Source organism: Natator depressus, chromosome 2 (genome assembly GCF_965152275.1).
Source record: "Natator depressus isolate rNatDep1 chromosome 2, rNatDep2.hap1, whole genome shotgun sequence".
In the NCBI taxonomy this organism is placed as follows: Eukaryota; Metazoa; Chordata; order Testudines; family Cheloniidae; genus Natator; species Natator depressus.
Window position 1 is genome coordinate 223,815,241 of NC_134235.1, and position 17,652 is coordinate 223,832,892.

At 40.7% G+C, this 17,652-nt stretch overlaps 1 protein-coding gene across 2 annotated transcripts in view; it reads right to left on the reverse strand.

Annotated features, from left to right (window-relative positions):
* CUBN (cubilin) overlaps nucleotides 1-17,652 on the reverse strand; it is a 212,908-nt gene that overhangs the window by 50,415 nt on the left and 144,841 nt on the right. For both annotated transcript variants that reach the window (XM_074946012.1, XM_074946011.1), the window contains exons 45-54: nucleotides 16,592-16,770; nucleotides 13,501-13,710; nucleotides 13,051-13,191; nucleotides 11,985-12,166; nucleotides 10,502-10,673; nucleotides 9,239-9,445; nucleotides 6,143-6,292; nucleotides 4,597-4,718; nucleotides 2,253-2,478; nucleotides 548-735 (exon numbers count right to left, since the gene is read on the reverse strand). In XM_074946012.1, the coding sequence (XP_074802113.1) occupies nucleotides 548-735; nucleotides 2,253-2,478; nucleotides 4,597-4,718; nucleotides 6,143-6,292; nucleotides 9,239-9,445; nucleotides 10,502-10,673; nucleotides 11,985-12,166; nucleotides 13,051-13,191; nucleotides 13,501-13,710; nucleotides 16,592-16,770 (1,777 nt within the window). The remainder of the gene's footprint in view (nucleotides 1-547; nucleotides 736-2,252; nucleotides 2,479-4,596; nucleotides 4,719-6,142; nucleotides 6,293-9,238; nucleotides 9,446-10,501; nucleotides 10,674-11,984; nucleotides 12,167-13,050; nucleotides 13,192-13,500; nucleotides 13,711-16,591; nucleotides 16,771-17,652) is intronic.

Genomic DNA, 17,652 nt, shown 5'->3' on the forward strand with positions numbered 1-17,652 from the left:
TTTATTTGTGGCATATTTACTGCTGTGGTTCAGTGGGGCAGAACACAAAATTGCAATTTTGGCTTTAAAAAATTAATGTCTTTTAGGTCTTCTCAGCTGTTGGCTGTAGAGCTGCTCAAGTCATCCTACATGATGTCAAATTCTGCTTGCCCTTTACTACAAGTGGGAGTATTGTGGCTCTGGAGAGAATGAGTACAAAAACATGGAACATCTGCCAAATGCCTGAGAAAAAATTAAACAACAAAGAATTCAAAGCATGTCCCATTCTGCTCTAATGCCTTCAAAACAAGTTGTTCTAAGCTGCCATTGAAAGAAATATAAGTGAGAATTAAGACAACCTTGACATCTTACACAGAGTTATATTTATAAATAAAGTATCAGTTGTGAGTCTCTACTAGTATGTTGTTGTGGGAACCATAACTTTGAATTGCCAGGGTTTTGTGCGTTTAACATGTCAATCATACCATTGTATGAATGTAGTTCTTAGTAATTAATACTAAACACTGAAAACTGTCAAACCACAGATCTCCTACCAGTGCTCTCTTACCTTCACATAACTGCTCTGGCACACTCCGTTACTATCGGGGATCTGGAAGTTGTTATCAAAGCTCATCTCCAAGTGTTTGCTCTTGTGAGTAATGATTGTCCACGTGCATCTGATGTTCATGGGGAAATTTTGAGGCCAATGGGGAGATTTGATTGTACCATTATCTGAATGAATGATTCCACCACATCCTAGAAAAATAGAAATAGATAAGAGAGCTGGTCAAAATGTTTCAGGTGTTGATGGTCTCACAGCATTCAGCTGGGCCTGAAGATTGTGAGTGGCTGCTCCCATAGGTGCTTCCTGTGCCTATGGCTGCAGAAGCAAGAAAGAAAAGACCCATCATTATTCACCCCCATTGCTATTCCTGCTACCAAAGAAGAAGTACTACCTGCTGGTGGGGATGGATATGCTCAGGAGAGAGCTCTTCTTTCACTGCATTGTTCCTTTCCCCTCACGTCCTTTGCTTCCCTATTCATCTAACTCACCTCTGTTCCAGCTGTAAGTAGCCAGGAAGTAAAACTGACCACTGCTCACACATGGAACACAGAAGTGAGAAGGTCTAATCAGTACCGTAACAAGGCATCTGCAAGCCTCCTCCAGTCCATCATCCTTTCACAGCCATTCAAACCAGTCCTAGGGGTGAAACCTCATCCCATTACCAGATCCCTCAAAGCCTTTTCCTTTACAAAACTTAAACAGCACAGCTGTACTTGTGAATCCTACTCAACTGCATCTGTTCATCTGCGGCAAAATTCTGATTTCCCATCCCTTCCACCCCACCCCATCCCTCTGACTTTAGTGGGACTGCAGGAGGAGTTAAATCAGCACAGAATTTTGCTCAGCATGTTTACAAATAAATGCTAAGTGATTCGTTTATAAAGAAGAATAGTCGTGGTTCTAGGGAAGCTCACATTCTTATATGTGTTCACATAATTTGAAACATATCTTTTGCTTCCTATAATTTATTAAAGCTATAGGTTCAAAATAATTTCAGAAACTGTAGTAAAGAGAAGAGACAGAGCAATCTAAAACTTTATAACATTCTACTTTTGTCTCCTTGAGTAGACTGAAGTGCACTAACAAACTGTTAGTGTGCATCAACAGTGTCTTCACAGACAGCGCGAGTGGCAGCCTAGTGCAGGGTAAATTCACACCCAAACTTGCCGCGACTTTAATGTTCGTGGAGACAAGCCCTAATTTTCATTGAAAGTCAGTGGGGTTTAGGCTCGTATGTCAGTTAGGAGCTTTTGAAAACTTTACCTCATATCTCTCGTTTGATCCTGATTTTATTCTGGTTCCATGACTGTAACTTTATTGTTTAATATTTAAACCAAAAGATTGTGAAATGAATATTGTCACAGAAAGGAACTGTCTTGCAATCTCTGACATTAGACACTACTACAGTGAGTAAAATGAACAAGATCCCCTTTCATACAGGATGTCAGCAATCAAAAAGTAGGATATGAATCCAAATTTGATATCAGTTTGTAAGGTCAGAGTTAATGTTTTAACACTTAGCCATTTCAGTGCAGACTCATCTCAGTTAGGTGGCAACATTTTATATACTATTTTTTGTGCTCTCCAGCACAATTTTATTTAAAGAGGTTGAGAAGTAAATGCTTTGTATCTATGGATGAAGAGTGCTATGCAAGTGCTAAGTATTATTGTGTGTATACAAATGAGACAGTGATTATTTTGCTCTTACCTAAAGATTCTGCGGTCCATGTTGCATAAAATCCACCTCCTTGCACTGAATGGTCTGAGTTAAAGATCACCACTAGCTTGTTGGAACCTGACTGAATGGTCCCAGGAGATGTAGTTCCACAATACTGTCCGATTATAGGAGAACCAGGAGAGCCACCATTCAGAATAGTGACGGAGTCCCAGCGACAGTTTGAGTGCATTTCAACATCAAAGGCTGTAAAAGTAAGCTATAGACAGACAAGAATGACATAAGAATGGCCATACTGGGACAGACCAATAGTCCATCTAGCCCAGTATCCTGTCTTCTGACAGTGGCTAGTGCCAGATGCTTCAGAGGGAATGAACAGAAAATAAACACTCAGAACCTGAAACCAGCTGTAGTTGCAAGATGCACCAGAACAGATCTATCCAGGTTCTCTAACAGTTCCAGCACAATGATTTGACAGAGTGATAACATGCTAAACTGTTTGACAACTTGACTCTAGTACTTTGTTGTTGGTATTCAGCTGGAGTTTCTATATCTTAATCATAATGATCGTAATTAAGAGATAGGAGAAAAAGGACAGATCTAGAATTGAAGTCAATGGGACTTAAGAATGTGCTTAAAACATGCTTAAGTGTTTTCCTGAAAAGGGATGAACTTAAGCACATGCTGAATTGCTTTCCTGAATCAGGGCCTGAGACAATGAAATCTTAGTTTAGCTTCAGTTGTGATAAAATATTAACCAGTTATTTAAAAAAATAGGAAAAAAGTCCATGCTCTCCACCTTTTTCTTTTTGGTCACAATAATAAACAATTAGTGAAAATGACTCTTTTCTTTTAAACCTGAGAGAAGCTGCTGCAAGACTATCAAATGAGAACAAACACCTATGAAACTGGATGTGTCAGACAGGAAGAATGTGGGCTGTGAGCTGCTGATCCCACTGTGGGGTGCATGGGGTGATATGCACATAGGTGGGATTCTCAGCTCAGAGGTTTCAAACAGCTGATCACACAGGCTCGCAGATTTATTAGAGCTGTTCTTCATTATTGATCTGCACTGATGAGTACCTGGCCCTCTTCCAATGTGGTATTATTGCCAGAGATCTGTATGGAAGAGCTTAGCAAAAAGCTATGTAATTATCCCTCTACTTAATTTCCCCAAAAATTCAGCTTGAGGCAAAGAGCAAGCATGGAAAATTTCAGTCCAAACAGTTAGTATTTGGAAAATATAAGAATTGAAAATGGTGGTTTATACTGGATAGTGCTGGGAAACCTTCATGACAAGTGTCACTACCAGCTCCACTTATAATAAAACCTTATTTTCAGCTGATTAGGAATAGTACTAATTTAAATAAATGCATTGATTAAATACAGATTTTTTGACCTCAGATGCCCTCATATCCCCTAAAACACTGTAAATACCTGTACAGTGACAGATAGAGTGCAGCTTAGATAGATAGAGTACAGGGTGAGTCTGCTGAGCATGCAGTTAGAAGACATGTCTTTTTACACATAAACTATGAAAGCTGGATCTGGGAATCACTGAATGGCAATAAAGTGCAGAACGTTGGTTCACAATGCTGTTTTCAGCACTTTAAGGCTCAGGGAGGGACTCTGCCCCCTGACTGAACCCTATATGTCACTGGCTGGACCTCTTATCCCAGGGGTCAGGAGAATTCTACAGTGCAAGCACAGCATAGGGTTACAGTCTAAGGGACCCTAAGCTGGTCCTCTCACAAGCCTTCGTGCCGGGGCATGAGGGTGAGGGTCATAATGTAGAGTGCTACAGGGATTCTTGGCTGTTCCAAAGCAGCCCATTGGTAGTTCTTGGGAGGGAAGCTGCTGGAAATTAGAGCAGAACCTGGCTGTTGTGGCCAGAGCTGGCCACAATCTTAGGGACACAAAAGTGACTTAAAGTCCCACTCTTCTACAGGGTTGCAACTTCTGTTCTGTGCCTCCTGGAGGTGGAGCACAGACTTTCAGCCTCAGACTTGTCCTTCTGAAGGCAGAGGCTTATCACTATACATCTGGTTAAAGCACCTACTCTAGTTGCTTATGTGTGCACAGTAGATAATTTATATTTTGGGAGGAAGAGTGAGTGATGTGTGATGTCTATCTGAGGACAAGAACCATTAGATTAACTTCCTCCACTTTTTAAAAAATAGACTATGATCTACAGAAGCAGGTTGTTTTCTCTCTATTGCATATATTCCTTAGATATTGTTGATGGTGACATTTTCATTCTTTAATATTTTCCATTTTTCAGACTTTTAAACCATTTAAAAATCTCTTTTCCTACAGACTCATGAAGTACATTAAGTGCATTCACTCTTTTCTATAGCATGCGTTTGGTGTTACTCACAGTAATAGTTTGACCTTGCGGGGCTTCCAACAACCAAGAACAATGATTTAAATTGTTGTAAGGATCTGGGTAGTTAGGACTTGAGATAACCCCACTTTCAGCAGTCTGTATACCACCACAAGCTGCAATAAAAAATACAGTTTTAGGATATTTGAGAAACGGCATGCTCTGAACAAACAACTGCAATATTGGTAATATTTCAAGCTGAAAAACTATTTAAATTGAATTCAGATGGGTGATGATAATCAACCTGGTTTAGAAAATTCAAGCTTTAGAAACATTTTGGGAGTGTAGTACATAAGAAGCTTCAGTGAACTTGAAACGTCACATTTATTTCAATACTTAATAAAGCCCTATAAAAGCTTTGGAAATTGATACTTAAAACCAGTTAATGTGGTGTGGGTCCAGATAAATATCCAGAGTCAAGGGTAGTATAAAATCCCTCCTTTACGTGTAAGGGGTTAAGAAGCTCAAATAACCTGGTTGGCACCTGACCAAAAGAACCAATAAGGGAAGAAGATCCTTTCAAATCTGGGGGGGGGGAAGGTTTTTGTTTGTGCTCTCTTTGTTGTTCTCTCTCACACAGAGAGGGACCAGGGCAGGAAAAAAACCCATCTCCTAAAACCCTACCTGAAATAAGCATCTAAGATTACAAAAATTGTAAGTAATAGCAAGGAAATGCATTAGATTACCTTTTGTTTTAGCTTGTGAATTTTCCCTATGCTAAGAGGGAGGTTTATTCCTGTTTTTTTGTAACTTTGAACTTGAGCCTAGAGGGGAATCCTCTGTGTTTTAAATCTTATTACCCTGTAAAATTACCTTCCATCCTGATTTTACAGAAGTGCTTCTTTTACTTTTTTCTTTATAATAAAGTTCTTCTTTTAAGAACCTGATTGGTTTTTAGTGATCTAAAACCCCAAGGGTCTGGTCTGTGCTCACTTGGTTAACCTATTGGTTGGTATATTATTCTCAAGCCTCCCCAGGAAAGGGGGTGAAGGGGCTTGGGGGGATATTTTGGGGAAATAGGAACTCCAAGTGGTCCTTTTCCTGAATCTTTGTCTAACTCACTTGGTGGTGGCAGCAATACCGTTCAAGGACAAGGAAAGGATTTGTGCCTTGGGTAAGTTTTTAACCTAAGCTGGTAGAAATAAGCTTAGGGGGTCTTTCATGCGGGTCCCCACATCTATACCCCAGAGTTCAGAGTGGGGAGGAACCCTCACCATGTCATGTTGTTTGATGAATCTCCAACTTCGTGGCGTTATCAGTTAAATCTCTATTTGCAAGAGTCTCCATGTGTTCTGAGCGTTGTCCTGCCCCTCACTAGCACTTCAAAACACTCAAATGCAGTTCAAGGAACAGAGATAAGGCAGAGGACAGTGTGTGTGAAAGCTCAGCCGATAATGTGTGTTCAGCTTGAATAGAAACTCAACGAGCACTCTGCTGTGGGCCTGTTCGAGGGCAGACCTCATTCCAATGTGATCAGCATGACTAGCAGCATTTACTGGACTTGCCACAGTCAGGGAAAATAGTTTGTCATAGAACTTACCTTCAAATCTGTAACTGGCATAGAATCCTCTATCTTCCACATGCTCATCACTTCTAAAGTGCACCCAGATCTGAGGAGCTGCTATGACTAGTGGCACTGAAGGTGGTGCCTGGCCGCAGAGTCTGGATATCAGCTCTCCATCAGCATCCCCTGAGTAAAAACACATGCCAATTTGCCAATTTTACAGCTAACTCAATCAATCCTAAAATATCTGTAGTACATTACATTAATTTGTGTGAAACAAATGGGAGAGAAGGGGGGAGAAACAGCATAAAGGGTTTTTTTTTTGTATTTTAACACACACAAAAGGATATAGTACACATTAAAGGAAGATTGATTATTCTATATGTATAACTTTTTGCAGCACTTTAGAGTGGCATTTGGACCACTCAAGCCAGGGAACAATTATAGATGCTGTAGTATTTATCCTTTTGAAGTGAATTGAACTGAAAGAGCAGATTCTATGGCTTGCTCTGTTAATCATTTTAGTTTTTTCCTCTACCCTTTTGATGCTTATGTCTAGTCTGACCAGTGGAACCTGAGAGTGCTCACTCACAGACTTGTCCATAGCATTGCAAAGTCATATGGCTAGAAGGATGGCAAAAGATGGACTGGCTAACCTATTTACAGTTATGTCCCTTGATTCTTCTATTCATGGAATGCCTGTTAAATTCAATGGGAATTTTCAGTTTAGATGATAAGATCTGTCTAGTTTCAGAAACGTATGAGTGTCCCTCATTTCTAAACAGTCACTCCTAGAGCAACACAAGGTACCACCAAAGATATCTGCAGCACTCCTCTTCAAAACACTGTGTAAAATTATGCAACATTTGCTCTGTTAGCTGAAGACTTCTCCATAGAACAAAGAATGACATTGGTAGACATATTTGTTGTAACATTTAATCATCTGCATATGTTTCTACAAACTTTTATTCCATCTTTGCTGCTTTGAGTTGTATTTTATTTTTAGTGTTATACAGATAAATGCTCTTAACGAGAGAGAGGGAGAAGAGTGAGGCACTTTATAGTGGTGTTTGTCAGAATGTCCAAGTACTATCTTCCTAAATCTGCTTCTCTAACAATATTGGCCTATGGATTTATGGCTTTATTCATAAGCAACTCATGGACTACAAAAGGAGAGGCAGCGTGGTCCAGCACTGATGGCACAGGAGTAGGAGTTGAAACATCTGGGTTCTATTCCAGGCCCTATCATTGGTACTTGGTATGACTTGGACCAAGTCACTCAATCTCTCTATGTAATACAGGGATAATGACACTTAGCCAACTTTGTAAAGTGCCTTGAGATCTGTGGATGAAAAGTGATGTATAATAAACTGACATTTAATGTAAGTTACTCAGAAAACCTGTGCAACCTGTCTTTTCCAGTATTATACATTCAAATATATATATTAATCTACATAGCTTTCTTGACACCAGCCATCTATTTGAACTTGACTCAAACTGAAAAAAGGTGTAGATCGAATAATAAAGTCCCGGATCTGCCACAGAAAAGCAAAGAATGCCTATTCAAAAAATTGGATGTGAAATGAGACTAGTGAAATATTCTCATGTAGCTGATCATTTAAAACAATATTAAACTTCACCCAGGAAGCTTGAAATGAAATATTTGTTTTACTTATTTGTAGTAAACACATTTTCCTGCGAGTATTAAGTAACGTGCTTAATTTTCTACCTTTAAAAATAAACAAACATAAAAACATATGTACTATGGACAATTCCAGAAAAATAATCCCACTTTCTCCTCTTGCGTCAATGTCTCCCACCTCTCTGCTACCAAACAGGATCCTTTCCCAAATTCATGCCTGTTCTTGTGACTCTGTTCAAGGAAAATCCACTAGAATGTAGTGACTTTCTGCACCATTAGACTCTCACTGGTCACTAAATGCTAACTGTCAGCATATGCAGCTAAATTACAACAGCCTGTCTTTGTCATGAGGCCTGTCTTGTGTAAACTGAAAGTCCATTAGTCCGGCCAAAGTGAGCAATATTGAATAACATAAGGCTATGTTTGCTTCTTTCTTTCCAGGAGAAATAGACTCTCTCTACTTAAGCACTTTGGTATCACAGCCTGAGGGCATGAAGAGTGAGAATGGTGTCCCTACTCTCCGTTTGTCAGAGGGTGGAGACGGATGGCAGAAGAGAGATCACTAGATCATTACCTGTTAGGTTCACTCACTCTGGGGCACCTGGCATTGGCCACTGTCAGTAGACAGGATACTGGGCTGGATGGACCTTTGGTCTGACCCAGTATGGCCATTCTTATGTTCTTATGAGAAGAGGTAGGAGAATAGAGATTTACTTTAATATTTCTCTTTCTTTACTTTCTACTTTATAGTCTATGTCTCGGACCAGAAGTTCTTTTTTAGGATTAAGAAGAGAAGACAAGTTTACACCTACACATCCAGGTGCTGTTATTTAAAACAATTAAGATGTAACAGATATCTACCCTCAGAGATACCCCCTCTCAAAATCAAGTTTCTTGTAAATCACAGTCCTTCTCTCTGGGGGTCACTGATATGCCCTGTGAAGGCAGAAGACATCTGGTGCTTTCATACTACAGTCAGCATTAGTTGAGCTATTTTTCATATTAAAAGGAAGAGGCACGGTGTTTTCCCAGTGCCTTACAATGCAAGATACCAGAGAATGCACGAAGAGAGGAACTTCCCAATACACAATGTGTTAATATATTAAAGAAATGCATATCAAGCTGTATTCCTCCAGTTTTACACCCGTTTAACTCCATTGATTTTGGTAGAGTTACATGAGCATAACTGAAGTAGGGCAGTGGTGAATCAGGTCCCATGTTTCCAAAGGAAGGCATATGTTCTAGTTCTAAAATATGTTCAAATATACACAGATGTAGCGCATTAATCCAGTAAACATTTCTGCCTTTATAATGTTCAGACTATATTTTATCATAGAGTGCCTATATTTTATCATAGAGTGCCATATCAAACACCTTTTAAATTTTGGAGAATTGCCATACAGAGCACTTAACATGACACAGTTGCCACTAAATCAACTGATTTATTAATATGCTTAATTCACTCTTCTGTTCCAATTGACCTTACTTACCTACTCGTAATTCTAGGTAGTCAAACTGACAGTCTTGGTGTTGTTCCAAGTGGAAATCCTCAAAGGATATGTAAGTGGATGAAATGTAGTGGTATGGATTCTTGATGGTCCATTCACAGTTCAAGTTGTTTGTGTAATTTCTGATACTGTCATAACCCGGAGAAGTGAAATTCCCTCCTTCAGCTTCCATGAGGGTCCCACCACAAACTGCAGAACCAAGACACTGCTTACTTGAAAATAATAATAATTTTGGTGCACCAACACAGATCTTGCTTTCATTTACTCCTGCACATTGATATCAACAGTGGTGTTACTGAGAACAGAATTAGGTCCAGCTTCATTTCCTCCTTTATGTAGATGCTACTACTCTGCAACAAGAGAGTGCCTGCCCAACCTCCTGGGTGCACTTGACAACCATTTAAAAACACACATGTAAAGAAACAGACCCAGAAGTTACCCCAAGAGCAAATCAAATATCCCAGCAACAAAATAAACATAACAAAAATTAATTAACCTCCTGACAACATCCCTACGACAGCTCCATTCCACCACTACCCAGTCTTACCTATCACCCAACTCCTTATGGGCAAGGAAGAGAAGATGCTCTGAAGATCAGTTCATTCATCCTGTTATGGATGTAGGGGGGAAGCATATTCCAAAAGCCTGAGCCCTAACAGACAATGCTCTGCCAACAGCCCCATCTCTTGTGTGAAACAGCGGGTGGAACATTAACTCCATCCCCACCTCCATACATTAGCCAATGAAGCTGGCTTGCAAGAGGTGCACTAAATTACCATGCCTCCTGAGCAACAGGGGAGCACAGAAGGCTTTCTGACTCTGTGATACAAAGCCTCCTGGGGAGGAGCAGCTGCACTCCCCTTATCCCAGGTTAAGTGCAAAAATCACAGCCTAGCCCATCCTCAGAAGCAAGAGATGTATATGCAGTTCTCACTGCAAAACACTGCGTGATCCGCAGTGAAAGCCTTCCTTTCCATTTTAAGCTTGATTTACATGTGTGTGCACATACCCAGAACCCCAAAAATCAAAATACAAGGTTCCTTCTACTTATGTAAAATGGGTGATTGCCAAATTTGACCAAATTTGAGGTTTTCAGCCCAGCCATTTTCAAGATATCAGACACAGAAAAAGAACATGTATTTGTTACAGATGTCATATTTGTGCAATAATTTTTTTGCCATGCACTAGCTACAAAATGGCTTGCCAAAGGACTTCATATGAGGTTAATTTAAAAATCTGCATTACCTGCATCTTCACCAGAAGAATAGGAAACACTGAAGCCTCTCGCTGAAACAGAGATATCAGTGACCAAAATTACTTTCATTGTGTTTCCTGAGGATTTCACTTGAGTGCCTGGATTTACATCACCACACAGTTTGGCTAGTCTAGGAGAATTCTGTCTGAGGCCATTGTAAACCTGTTGGTTAAAAATGCATTCTTAGAAACTCAAATCAAACATCATCTTCAGAGTTTAAATGTGCTTCACATGTTTAGCACAAGACTCACTGAAATCCTTCCATAAAAGGCTGTTCCAAAACCTAGGGAAGTCTATGAAACAAAATCGCACTGACTTTAGTGCGTCAGGTCCTGAATTAAAATGTGAATATGAGGGTGAGAGAATTTTTTGTTTTCTCCTAAACATTTCTATGAACATTTTTGATGCCTTGCCAAAAAACAAAACAAAACAAAAAAACCACCAAGATTTTTTTTTTTTAACAAAACTTTGGAAATTTTCAATGAAAGGGACTTTTTTGCGAAAAATATAAATTTTGTCAAGAAGCCACTTGAAGAAATTTTATGGAAAACTTTTGATCAGCTCTAACATTTAATTTTTGATGATACAGCTGGTTTTTTGGTATGACTTCTTTCATGTAGAGTGCATCCCAAGACACTGGGAGTGAAATAATACAACTGCGGAGTTAATCTCCCTCTCCTTCTGCTGTAATTTCAGAGGTACAGGAGAGGGAGAAAAGATGTTTTCAGTTGAGATTTGGAATGAGATGAAGAGTTATTGACACACAGGGATGCAGAAAGGCTGTTCGTTTCAGAGTTCATTACTTCATTAGCTGATAAAGGGACAGTGTGTGTGACTTGTCTAAAGCAGGGAAGTAAGGGCATGGAGGATAGCCACATGATGGATGGAGGCCAGCTGCTACTGGCCTCATCACACAGGTGGGCAGGGAGCAGGTGGACAGCGTCTTGGCTCTGTCCCTCCTCAGCACACAGGACAGTAGATGCTTCGCCAGCTGTAGGATACTTTTCTTTAGGGACCATGTCTCTCTGTATTGTAAAGTATTTATGTATTCTCTGTATTTATGGGTGCTGTAAAAATAATAAATGATAACTGGATTCTGTTTCAGACTTAAATACTTTAGTGTGCTTTCTGAATTTACTCAGTCTCATCACATTCTGTTTAATTTAGTAAATAAGGCTCTGATCCTGCAAACACTTAAGTACATAAGTAACTGCATACATGAGTAGTTCCACTGGCTTCAGTGTCACAGGCTTAAAGTTGCACATGACCTTAAGTACCTTCCTGAATCTGTACCTTAAAGAGTTAATTTCTTTCTTCCTCTGTTGCCACTCCCATTCTTTTGGGGTGGGTTATAATTTCTTTTAGAAACAGATGTACAAATATACACGCAATTTCAACAGTAGCGCTCTGGTAATACCATGAGAGTAAATTAAAGCATGTAAATGTGCTTTCCCTGTATTCATTCACACTTACAGCCACATAATCTAAGCTGCACCACTCGTAGGCTTGGGTTTTCATATCATTAACAGTTAGTGTGATCCGTCGTCCTTCTGGGACTGTGATCCTCCATTCACACACTCGATTGTGTGGGTACATGGTGGGATAGTTGGGGGAAGTAAATGTCCCAACAGGTGCATTAAGATCTCCACCACACTCTGGAACAGAACAAATGTTAGGAAAGCTCTCATAGAAAATCAGTGGGTACAAAATACTTTCTGGAGGTAAAGGATTAAAGCAAAACCATGGAACTGATATAAGAAAAAAAGCTCTTGACTGTGAGAAATTTTGATTTGCTATGCTATATCCTTCCATGTGTTGGCCACAATGGTTAGAGAAGTTTAATATTTCTGGTAGATCCGCTCAAATGAGCCATTAAATATTTGTTAAAATATTAATGATAATTGACCATAGTAACGAATCTGAATCAAGAATTAACATTTGCTTCCCTTAAATGCTGATGCCAGATGACTGCCTTCCTGAACCACCATGGGGCTACAGCGTCAAGAGATCTGAGTAGCTCACTGTGACTGGCTAAAGCAGCATTCTGGAAAGGGATCACATGGCCAGGCAGGGTGCATGCAGAACAGGAAGCTGGGTCCAGGCAGGTCACACAAGGGAAGGGTGTGTTCTCCTGTCCCCTGGCTGCTTGAGGCAGAGAAAAGCCTCTGGGGATTGTGAGCAGCATTTTTCAATTGAGTTGTTTTATTTTGTGGCGTTTACGCCTTTTTTTATAAACAATAAATTGGGCCCTGAGGAAAGAGCCTTACAAAGGAGTTGGGTGGGAAATTTGCTTTCCCGCCTGTGCTGGTGGAAGATAGCACAGGTTGTCTGTTGCTCTAACTTTCACCTGGGCAAGGCAGCCAAGGATCAGAGAGCTACAACCATACAGAAGTCTGATTTAAAGGACAAATATACACTGCTGTAAGAACAAATGATTTGAAAACAAAAACAAAACAATTCCACTCTGATGGAGATGGAAAATGTGGTTAGCTGTGCATGCTCCCTTGCTTATGGTAAATTGCCACTTTACAAATCTAACCTTCAATACTAGCATCAAAGCGCAGTCTGAATCCTGGGGCGTTGATAGATCCATCAGTGATGAACTTGACATAAGCAAAACTGTCAGAAGTATCCACTGCGTCAGGGATAGTAGTACCACAGTATCTGCCCAATAAATTCCCTAGGCAAGTCAAAGACAGACAGATGAGTATTATCATCAGGATGATTTTTATTCAAATTTCTATTCAAGTAGCACCACCTCGTTTAGACTATTAGGTAGGTTTAGAGAAATAAAGCAATCTTGGCAAACAATTGGAAGGGTTTTTGTTCCCTTTGCTTTACTTCAGTAACTAAGGTAACTCGGCCGGCAATAAGGAAGGCACCTGTACGGCATGTAGTTCTTTCAACAGCAAGTGTTTTTAGTAGTCTCCTTGGAGGCTTGCTGCTGGGATGAGGGCAGGGAGGAGAATCACTGAAACAGTCTACTGACCTGAAGCATTGTACTCGCGGATCTCCACAAAGTCATTTGCACACTCAGGGGAGTCCTGAACATCTAGTCCTTCTAGGCTAATGGTGAGATAATGGCCGGTAGGTCCCCGGAGAAACCATTCGCACAACAAATTGTCTTGATAGTGCAGCTCAGGAAATCCTACACTTTCAATGACACCATTTTGTCCTGTCACCCTTCCACCACATGTAGCTGCAAAGAGAACAACATTTCTAGTGATCCTCTTACCCCAGAACAGCACCTTATGGAATTGAGCTGCTCTCCCACAAGACTTTAATGGCACATTGCCAAGTAGTTCGGCACAACCATAGTGGGGATTGTCCTCCAGAATCAAGTCTCCTAATCTCTCCTCATAATTCCACCAGTCCTGGTTTGTTTTCCTTCCACAAATACACCTACTGTGGATATTGTTCGTTTTCTCTTTGTCTTACCTCTCACTGATCTAATCCCAGCCAAACATAAACTCAAGTTACAGATTTGGGACTTGGTTCTCATTTACATTGAAATCTCATTCCCCTCTGGCAGTGTAAATGAGAGTCAGGTCTTTTGGATCCAGATTTCAAGCATCTCAAAGTCTAGATTTTGTGTTGGATCATTATAAAGATAAATGTCATTTGCTAAATTTGGATCCAGATTTTTAAGGTTTGGGTGATGGTTTGGACTTGGAGCCATGGGTCAGATTCCTCTCTAGATTTAACTAGGTAGTAATATTCATAGTCTATTTGTTGGTTTTGTCTTCTGTGTTGCAGCATAAAAGCAGAATTACATGCTTCATGTTTGTTTCCTACTGTTTTTGATTCTCATTTCCATGCTTTTCTCTGTGCTGCTGCTATGCATGGCCTGACTTCCCATTTCACAAAGCCACCACCCTCTTTTCACTCATGTCTCTTGAAATTTCACTTCTTCTGTTATAACCACAAAATGTGAGATCATAATAATAATGTTAAGAACATATAATAAATTATTACCAGTGGAATATATTGGTTTTTCCAGTGCATCCTCTATGTCTGTGTAGTGGGGCGACTGCCCCACTCCAGCAGAACAGGGGTTAAAAGTAGCTCTGGAGAGGACTGCAGCTGGGAAAAGGAGTAAGAGCAGCTGAGGGAGTAGCTGACCACAGGTGTGGCCAGCTCAGTCAGGGCTCAGCTGGCCCTGATAAGAGGGCTGGAGGGCCAGGAGCGAGAGGAGTCTCACTCTAGCCCTGGAGTGGGAAGGGCTAGCTGCCTGGGAGCAAGGTACTTGAAGAGGAGCAGTGCTGGGGAAGGGCAAAGGGAGCTGGGGAGCTCCAGCCTGGTAAACCCCAAGGCTGAAGGTCTTGTTGAAGCCCTACAAAAGGTACTGGGGCTGCAGAGGGGCAGCCCGGGGATAGGCAAAGGCAGCAGGTCCTACCCCCTTGCCAATGATGAGTGGCCATTATAGACTGCAGTCTGCCCCAGGGAAAAGGGGCTGGATGATGACTGGCAGTAGCCACTGAGGCAAGGTGGGCTTAGAGGGTTGGGGGTTCCCCTGGGAGGGGAGACCCAGAGCATGGGGGCACTGCAGTGGGGCAGCACCCTGAGGCAAAGGGCACCGGGGTCTGGGAAGGACATGGGGGTCTGAGGCAGGCAAGGCACTGGCCAGCAGAGGGTGCTGTGAGGCTGGAAAAGAGCTAATTTCCAGACAACCAGCAGGAGGTGCCACACCGGTGAGTCCGCAGCTTGCTATAGTCTGCCAATTAGATAACTGACTTTTTGAGGCAGTTGCTATATTTCTCCTTATGTCCTCTGCAGTGGTGATAATACTGATGGAATAAGTCATTTGTTAAGAGCCATCAGTATTATCACCACTGCAGAGGACATAAAGAGAAATATAGCAACTGCCTCAAAAAGTCAGTTATCTAATTAGCAGACATACAGGATGCACTGGAAAAACCAATATATTCCACTGGGATTCCATGGGGATTCTTTTTGACCAGCTACAAATTCTCTCTTAGTATGTGCTGTCAATATTTTCATTCACTGGGCCCAATCTCCACTCCCCTATATAATTTCTTTTTTATATTTGAGATCAAAATGTAATCAATAAAATCTTGCATACAACAATAAATTCCAGTTCTTTGCTACCAAGAAATATGGAGAAGAAACAGCCCCCAGTCCTAGTTTTGAATGCTCCCAGATGAGACCAATATACTAAGCAAACACTTTTCTCTGAAAGTTAGTGGCATCATTGAAAACCGACATCATTTTACATTGCTGTTGAATCTGACCCAAGGGCTTTATTTTACTATTAACTCTCTGTTGCTTGTTACTAACCCTGCCTTAGCAGCTAGAAAATAAAAAATGGTTTCTTAATGTATTTTTTCATTTTCTGTCTGGCAAATATTGACTCCCCATCCCATCCCCATTACACCACTCAACCCCATTCTGAGATTAGCAGCGCTCTGTTGCTTTTGCTACTGTTGTTTGCCTCCCGGCACAGTTAATGTAATCAGTTATGACACTGGCATCAGTGCACCCCTACTTTACCTCACAATTACCTGCTGTTAGCTGCTCTTCTTGCAATACATACCGCTTCAACCCCCTTGTCACACAAATTACACTCTGTTTGAACGCTGAATACCGAATCAGATTACCTGACTTTACATATTTAACCTCATTTGCAGCCATTGTCTGACCAAGGTGCACCTGGTATGTAATTTATCAGACATCACTGTTTATATCACGGGTGCTACAGCCCTTACTCCTTGCTGCTTCTGGCCCTTTTGGTGTTGTCCCTTAGATAGTTTGACTATTAGGCTTATCAAACTGCCCAATCCCCATTTCCACTGCAGCAATTCTACAAGGACTTTCATATTTGCTATGATTCCTACCTATCGCTAGGAAAATAATTGATGTGACGATTCGGATTACAGGAATCTATGGTATAGAATAATGGAAAGAGACAAAAGCTTCTGTCAATCAATCTATTTTGAATAATTTAGGACCCAATCCTTATTGAATTTAAAACTACAGGACCTGGGTCCTAAATCTTTTCTGCTCCTTTTATAGCCTCAGATCAGGGAAAATGCAATAAACTGAATAACTGCTAGCATTACCTCTTGAGTACTTGGCATTGAATCCAATATGTGTGGCACGGTTGTCAGATCTAAACCTCATATACATGACAGCTCCTGAAGACCTTTGAATGTCTGGCAGAGAACTTCCACACAGCTTGGCAAGCACTGGTGCACTGGAGTCAGCTCCATCACGTAATTCAAGGTAACTGAAGGCACAACTAAAATAGGAGGAACTTTTCTATTTAATTTGCAGCAACAATCCATTTGCGACATTTTAGCAAGTACCTGAAACCATCGAGCAATGACATTTTAGATATGTCCAGATGCAGTGTGACTAGGAAAAAGCCACAGTGATAGAGCCAGACAATTCCACAGACAATGATAGGACTTGAATCAATTATATTCCCAGAAATACTAACTAGGTCACAATACCACACCAAGCTCTGATAGTCGCTGATGTGAATCCTGTGACATGGCTATTAACAGTAATAAAAAGGCTTTAAATAATGTCACTGTTTAATGTGCAGAATTTTGAAATATTTAACCTTTAAATGATTATTTAAAAACACATTCCCTATTAAACATCTTCAGTGACTACTGAAATAAATAATGGCAGTGGGACTGATCAAAGCTATCTATAGGGGTTCATCAGTCCAAATAAATGTGCACCCCATTATGTGGGTAGCCAACAACTTCTTCAAAATACAAGACAGCTTCACTTATGGGGGGCTATATAATCACCTAGCAGCCTCACACAGCTATCCTGGAAGGGGGGCATAGGTGGGTAGAGGCATTTGTGGAGTCCACCTACCTGCACCAACTTTTCTGAACCTGGCACTATTATGGGCTGGTGTTATGTGACGATAGGGCGGATTCCTGCAATATCCTGGACAAATCCTACTGAATTAAGTTAAGCCTGATTGAATTAAGTTTAAGTATTTTAGGAATTCATTGTATTTAAAATGCATTTTTTGTGGGCTTGTATGTCACATCTCTAGGGAGGAGATCTGACTGATATAAACCCAGGCTGGGAAGTGCAATGAGCTTCAAAGTACTATTTGAAACAAGATGAGCTTTTAAAGTTAAGTGGGTTTCCTAGG